Source organism: Nycticebus coucang, chromosome 3 (genome assembly GCF_027406575.1).
Source record: "Nycticebus coucang isolate mNycCou1 chromosome 3, mNycCou1.pri, whole genome shotgun sequence".
NCBI lineage: Eukaryota > Metazoa > Chordata > Mammalia > Primates > Lorisidae > Nycticebus > Nycticebus coucang.
The window spans coordinates 69,892,595-69,900,607 of NC_069782.1; the positions used below are offsets into that span (position 1 = coordinate 69,892,595).

Below are 8,013 nucleotides of genomic sequence, written 5' to 3' on the forward strand. Positions count from 1 at the left end.
CCAGCTATTGTTTAGAAATTTGTTCTTAGCCAGACATGATGGCTTGCACCTGTAATGCCAGCACTTTGGGAGGCCAAGGTGGGAGAATCACTTGAGTCTCAGTGTTCAAGATCATCCTGGACAACACGGCAAGACCCCATCTTTAAAAAAATAATAATTTTTTGAAAAAAGTAAATAAATAATTGATCCTAAAACAACATAAAGGTATTCTCTTACAGTTCTAAAGGCCAGAAGACTAAAATCCAAGAGTTGTCAGAGTTGACCCATCTTGGAGTTTCAGAGGGACAATCTGTTGCTCCAGGTGTTTGTGGATGTGTAGACCTATCACTCTAATCTCTACCTGTCTTCACACGGTCTGCTTTTCTTTTTCTGACTGTGTCCTTTCCTCTTCTTTTACTAGATTTAGGTAACATACTGAATCCAGGAAGATTTTTTTATCCAGATCTTAACTAACTATATTTGCCAAGATACTGTTGCCAAACAAACTCACATTTTTACTTTCCAGGTGCAAATGATTTGAGGAGACAGGAAGGCTTTGTTCAAGCCAGATCAGTTGCTCTGCTTCTTAGGAATCTCTGTTCTCTCACCCATACCTACAATGCATGTGATCATAAACACCTGCTGGTGAAAATTAAGTGGAAAATAATGACTGTAAAATACGCAGAATTATCCAGGCCAAAGAGTCAATTATGCTAAGATTAAGAAACCCTTCACTGAAACCCATCAGCCCTTTCTGATCTCAATGTGGCCCTTGGTCTGTGGTAAACGCTTAACAGTAATCAACTTCCTTTTTCAGCTTTAAGGATGGCAGTGGGACAGGTATAAAAAGAGAAGAACCAAGTTTTATTGAAGGGCCCGGCAGCGAATCCTAACCCTGCGGTGGGGCGGAGAAGGCGGGGAAAAGCGGCTACAAGTTTAAACAGACCATTTTTTCCCCTCTAGTTCTAAATAAGTAATTGACCTTGAGGTTTCTGCCGAATCCCAGCACTTTATCTCAAGATAGTTTGTAACACAGCAACCACAGGGTTTTTTTTGCAGCAAGAGAAGTAGTTTTTAACAAACTTTGTAGCAACTCTTTAATTGCTGGAAAGAGAGGATTTTGACTACAAGTGAGTTATTTATACTACAATGCTGACTAACTCCCACCCAGAGATGTTGAGGGCAGTGGGAGACATAGAGGATATGGGAGAGAAGGTAGAAAGGCTAGTTAGCAGGTAAGGCAGGGGGGACAGAGTCAGTCTTTCATCAGGGGCTGAGAGATTCTTAGCAGCCTCCCTCTGGGTAGAAGTTAGTCCTTGTATCCTAACCACAACCAGGGAGGGCCTGCCCTCCAGGGTCTCATAGCCTCCGGGCGGGGTCAGTTCCAAATAGAGCCAGCCAATCCAACATGTACTCCTTTGTTCTCACAGCCTCTGGGTGGGGCTGGTCCTAGACAGAGCTAGCCAATCCTAAACCTCCTAAATTACCTCAATCCCTGCGCCAACCAACCCCCCAACTTGGTCCCGGTTTCCCCTGGGAAATTTCCCCCCATTTTGTTGCAACCCAAAATGCATCACGCCAAAAAGTATAAAAGCTGACATCATCTCTACCTCGGGGTTGTCCCCTCTGAGCAGAGTCCTGCCAGAGGTACGGCCCAAGCATGCTTGAATAAAGTCATTCCTTTGTTTTTTGCATGTGTGTCTAGTGATCTCTCAGTGGCGGAATTTGGTCTTAACATTATCATCCACTTTAAAATCTTTTGACACAGTTCAGAGGGAATGGCAATGAGTTGGCTTCAAAGGATGAGAAGTAAAGAACATCTCTAGACAGAGATTTGGAGAAGAGTGAAATTCCTCAATGAGGTAAGCTGAGATTGGTTTTGTTAATATCTCCTTTAAAATATATGTGTAAATGCAATTTCACAGAGAAATCTGCAGTCTTGCATGTGACATGAATCTCTTCTCTGCTGGAACGTCAACTCAACAAGCTTAAGAGACTTCTCAGAGCCTCTATACAGTATCAGAAAAGAACTGATAGGCTTCAAATTAAGGGTTCCTTGACCTTGACACCATTGACATTTGAGGTCAGTTAAATCTTTGCTGTGAGGGCTTGCTAAATGTAGAGCAGCATTGATGGTCTCCATCACTCAATACTGGTAGCATCACCTTGGTTGTGATAACCAAAAATGTCTCCAGATACTGGGAAAGAGGGAACCAAAATTACTTCTGGTTGAGAGCACTGAGTTAAGGTAAGAAGAGAGGAACTGTCATTTCAAGGGAGCATGGCTAAGAATGAGCTAGAATTGGTCCATTTGTCCATGCAAATGGGCCAGAGTTATAATGATGAATAATGTCAACAAAAAGAGCCAGTATGTTTTGAGCAGTCTTACTAAATGCCAGAAATGAGCTAAGCTCTAGGCTTACATTATCTAACCCATAAAGCGGATATTGAAAGTCACACAGCCAATCCTTTTAATGTTTGCCTTTCCTTTATGATACACGTGTAAACGATAGTTGTGAACTTAAATCAAGAAACTATGACATGTGAGTTCTTGTGCTAAGCACTTTAATTCATTACCTCATTAATACTCCTAGTAACTCCTACAAGGATTGTGTTATTTTTCCCCACATACAGATGGGGAAATGGGTCCCAAAAAGTTTAAATAACTTGCTCAAAGTCACAAGGCTGGGTTGTAACTGAGTTGACATTCAAATCTGTCTAAGCCCAGAGTGTATTCTCTTAACCTATATATCACACAATCCATACACACCACGTTCCTCCTTGGAATGACGTTCCTTTCTCTATCTGCCTAGAAACTGATCTCACCTGATTTTTCAATAGTCAGCTGAAAAGTCTCCTTTTGGGGTGGCGCCCATAGCTCAGTGGGTAGGGTACCAGCCACATACACCCAAGCTGGCTGGTTCAAACCTGGCCCAGGCCTGCTAAACAATAATGACAAATGCAACAAGAAAAATAACCAGGCATTCTGGTGGGCACCTGTAGTCCCAGCTACTTGGGAGGCTGAGGCAAGAGAATTGCTTAAGCCCAAGAGTTTGAGGTTGCTGTGAGCTATGACACCACAGCACTTCTCCAAGGGCAACATAGTGAGACTCTGTATGAAAAAAAAAAAAAAGTCTCCTTTACTGTGAAGCTTTTACTAAACCCCAGGCAAGGTTGGACACTAGAGCTCTCTGGTAATCCATAGCACCGTGGATATGTCTCTGTTGCATCTCTTTTCATACAGTCCTAAACTGATTTGATTACCTCCTTGCAGCCCTGCCAAACTCTAAGTGCTTTGCAGGTAGTGCTAAGGAGTCTTAGCCACATGAGGCGGTGTGATTGTATTTGTTCCTGTTTTGTTTTTTTATTTCAAAATAAGATATGTGCAGTGTGCATAAGAATTTGTTCATAGTTTTTTTTTGTTTTTTTTAACTATAGTCCGGCCCTCCAACAGTCTGAGGGACAGTAAACTGGCCCCCTGTTTAAAAAGTTTGAGGACCCCTGCTCTACATCCTATTGTTAACTTGATTTTACTCTTACAGAATGTTTTGTTTGACAGAACCATAATTGGCCTTGTCTGAATCCCAACTACAGATAAAGAGGGCTAGTTAGGTCTTCCCTTCCCTTCTTCCTAATAATTAGTTAGATTTTGACAGCAGCCCTCATATGTCCAGGAAGACCACATTCAACCATGTCACCCTAAGATATTTTCCCTAGCAAGTTCCTATAAGATCATTCTGAGTATTGGTTTTTACATTTATTTCTATTTTAAAAGTATATGGTTTACTCTTTCATATCTCTCTCTGCAGTAAAACTCTGAGCCTCATGTGTGAAAACATGACCTCATTCATCTTTTTTAACACTGTGTTCCTTCTGCCTCCTTCAGTGACTTGTGCTAAGGAGGAGTTGAACTAATTATCATTGAATGACGGCATGGTTAGGGACAACAATCAGGACATGTAGTAATTTAAGAAGACCTTAAATTCCAGTGTTAGTGTGAAACCAAGATAAGCAAAGCAAAGAGCTTGAGGTAGAGATGAGCAATCAGAGGATAAGCAAGGGAAAAAAATCTTGACCAAGAGTCATGATGAGAGAGAATCAAGTCAGATCACCTAAAACATATCCAAGTATATCCAAGGTGAGTATCATCAATGATGTGAGCACCTGAGGCTGTAGAGACCCACCTAACAGGGATCATGGTTTTCTTTTTTTGAGCCAGAATCTCACTTTGTCACCCTTACTAGAGTGCTATGGCATCACAGTTCACAGCAACTTCAAACTCTTGGGCTCAAGGGATCCTTTTGTCTCATTTTTTCATTTTTAGTAGATACAGGGTCTCACTCTTGCTCAAGCTGGTCTCCAACTCATGCACTCAAGCTATCCACCCACCTTGGCCTCTCAGAGTGCTAGGATTACAGGTGTGAGCCACCACATCTGGCCAATAAAGGAGAGGGCCCTTCTTGGTTTTCAAGTAACCCAACTTCTTTGGGTATCTAGTAAAGCAGATTTCTACTGGATCCATCCAAGGTCAAATCTTCTTGCTTTTAAAAAGTCAGATTCTCCTTACATCTCTATATTCTTCTCTGCGGTTCTCCATTAATGATGACAACTCGATGCTGCTAGCATCCAGAAGTTCTCAGTGTTGGAGGTCATGTGTACAAATGGTATTTCAAGATGATATGAATGAGTTTGCATGGGAGATGAAGTTGAGAGTAAGAGTGTCAAATGTTCTTTGTTAGGTCAGGGTAGTCCCTTCTAATCCATGAATTGTCTTTCTTCTCTATTACATGCATTCAGCAGATTTTTGTTGCATACTTAATGCATGCTAAGCATAATGTTCTCTGCTCCCATCCTATAAAATCAAGCCTCAGAAAGGTGGCTGATATTCTGGACAACTTCTCACACACCTACACTACTCATTCATATGTCCCTTTACAGTATAAATGTCTTGGGTCCATATCCTAAATATCATCCCACTTATGATTCATAGCAAACTTTGGCTCTCCCCCTCGGTTATAAAATAATTTAGAAACAAGCCTTTCCTCATGGTTCTGGACTTACTTTTTTTAATCCAGCCTCACAATCCCTATAATTTTGGCCCCAGTCTTCCTACTTAATATTCTAGTCTCTTCAGACTCCCACCTTGGTTTTGGCCCTGGGGAATCAGAGGTGATATATATTCTTATATTTCACTTGGGCTGTTTTTTGTTTGCTAGGCTACGGACAGATAGGTTAACTCCAAGCATGTGTAGGTAGTGCTTTCCTGGAAGGTGAAGGAAAGACTTTTAGCCAGAAATGGAAAAAATCAGGGCATCATGTTACTGTTCAACATCTCCTGACCAGAGCAGACCTAATTATCAATTATGACATTTTTTTTCCTTACTAAACCTGATATGCTCATCATCTGCCTCAAGAGACTCTAGGCATCCACTGTCAAACAATTGAAATTAGTGTTTAAGATGACACTGCCCCCACTCAGACCTCTTACCAAGTTCTCTGTTCTTCCTGCAGATGAATGATGTGCCCTGAGGATGGGGGAATCAAATCAGTCAATGGCCACGGATTTTATTCTCATGGGGCTCTTCAGCCACACAGGGCCACACTTGGTCCTCTTCTCCCTTGTGACTGCCACATTCACCATGGGCCTTCTGAGCAACACTGTCCTGCTCTTCCTGATCCACGCTGACTCCAGGCTTCACACACCCATGTACTTCCTGCTCAGCCAACTGTCTCTGTTGGACATTGGGTTTCCACTTGTCACTATCCCCAAGATGGCAGCCAACTTCCTGCAGGGAGGTGGCTCCATCTCCTTTGTAGGGTGTGCAGCTCAGATGTTCTTCCTGATGCTGATAGGTGTCTCTGAGGGTGTCCTGCTATCCATCATGTCTTACGACCGCTATGTTGCTGTTTGCCACCCCCTGCATTATCCCATGCTCATAAGACGTCAAGTCTGCCTGCTCATGGTGGGCACTTCTTGGCTCTCAGGTGTGTTTGTAGCCTCCAGCCAGACATCCATCACCCTGCACTTTCCCTACTGTGCCTCACGCACAGTGGACCACTTCTTCTGTGAGGTGCCTGCCCTACTGAAACTCTCCTGTGCCAACACTGCGGTCTATGAGTTGGCGCTGTCCATCTCAGGGGTGCTGATCTTGCTACTGCCCATTTCACTCATTGCCATCTCCTATGGCCACATATTGGCGGCTGTTCTTCACATGCGCTCAGCAGAGGCCCGACACAAAGCCTTCACCACATGCTCCTCCCACATCACTGTGGTGGGACTCTTTTATGGGGCTGCTGTGTTCATGTACATGGTGCCAGGTGCCTACCACACTCCATGGCAAGACAATGTGGTCTCTCTCTTCTACAGTCTCATCACCCCTACACTAAACCCCCTCATTTATAGCCTGAGAAACAGAGAAGTGCAAATGGCTTTCGTCAGGGTCTTTGGAAGAGCTGCCTTCAGGTCAAATAGATGACCTCTTTGCCAGTAAATTCTTTCAATTATGTGAGAAATAAATAATGCCAATCTCACACAAACTCATGAAGAGAAGACAGAAACACTTGCTAACTCATTTTATAAAACCAGAAAAGTCCTGATGTCAAAACCTGACAAGGACATCATAAAATTGGAGATCAGCATTCCTCACGAATACAGCTGTAAAAAATCTTTCAGAAAGTATTAGCAAAATGTCCAGTCATGTATGAAAAAGATCGTCATGACCAAGTGAGGTTTGTTTTATTTTATTTTTAAAATTTTGATATTTGGGGCAGCGCCTGTGGCTCAGTCAGTAAGGCGCCAGCCCCATATACCGAGGGTGGCGGGTTCAAACCCGGCCCTGGCCAAACTGCAACCAAAAAAAAAAAAAAAATTTAGATATTTGAAAATCAATCAGTACAATTCACCAAATTGACAGAGGAACAGAGAAAAGCAAGTGATTATCTCAATAAACATTAGAAAAGTATTTGACAAAACTCAAGACCCATTAATCTTTTAGAATTTAGAAAAACTCAACAAAATTGGAATAGAAGGAAACTTCTTCAATACAAGTGTCCCAAAAGTCACCATATGTGAGAGAAATTATAACAACAGATATCATGGAACATGTTCACCATGACTGGGAGAAAGCCTGTGTGTGTATGTAAAATGAGGTGGCCAAAGTGTGAAGAATATTTTGTAAATACTTTATGAAATTTTATAATGGATATTTTGTAAATAAAGGTACAGTTAGCTACAATTTCCAGTGTTCCCCCATATATGGCAACTTTGGGAACACCCTGTATAATAAAAGAATATGTACAAAAAACATACCTCTAACATCAAACTTAATGGGAAAAGACTGAATTCTTTCCCCTTCAAGATGTGGAAAAAAGCAAGAATGTCTTCACTCATTCTTCCCATTTATCTTTGTACTGGAGGTTCTAACTAGTAGATAAGAAAAAGACATAAAGCCTTAAAGATATTTTTAACTGTCTTTTTGTAGGCAACCTGGTTGTATACATGTGAACTCAAAAAATCTACAAACTACTAAAACTAATAAGTGAATACAGTGGATGTAGCAGACAAGTTCAATATATAAAAATTATATTTCCATGCTCTGGCAACAAACAGTTGGATTATATGTTTACAACAATAATAATTATAATAATATAAACAAACAAAAAATAACTAGCAATAAATGTAATAAATGTGTGAAAGACTTCTACATTGAAAAATACAAAAAAAATTTTTTTATGGGAAGGGCAAGATGACCAACTGGATGCAGCCTCCAACATAGGCTCCTGTCCAGAGAGGAATCCAATGGAGCTAAAGACAGGAAGCCCAACTGAGAGAGATAACTACCGGTCACCCTTGCTGAGGCAAGCTGCGATACCAAGACAACAATCTCCAGGTACAAAACTCAACCAAAGGGGCGGCGCCTGTGGCTCAGTGAGTAGGGCGCCGGCCCCATATGCCGAGGGTGGCGGGTTCAAACCCAGCCCCGGCCAAACTGCAACAACAACAAAAAAAATAGCTGGGTGCTGTGGCGGGCGCCT

At 41.9% G+C, this 8,013-nt stretch overlaps 1 protein-coding gene across 1 annotated transcript; it reads left to right on the forward strand.

Annotated features, from left to right (window-relative positions):
• Positions 1 to 5,510: 5,510 nt before the first annotated feature.
• On the forward strand, positions 5,511 to 6,455 carry LOC128582219 (olfactory receptor 2Z1-like). The gene has a single exon (XM_053585912.1). The coding sequence runs from the start codon at positions 5,511 to 5,513 to the stop codon at positions 6,453 to 6,455; it is 945 nt and encodes a 314-aa protein (XP_053441887.1).
• Positions 6,456 to 8,013: the final 1,558 nt, after the last annotated feature.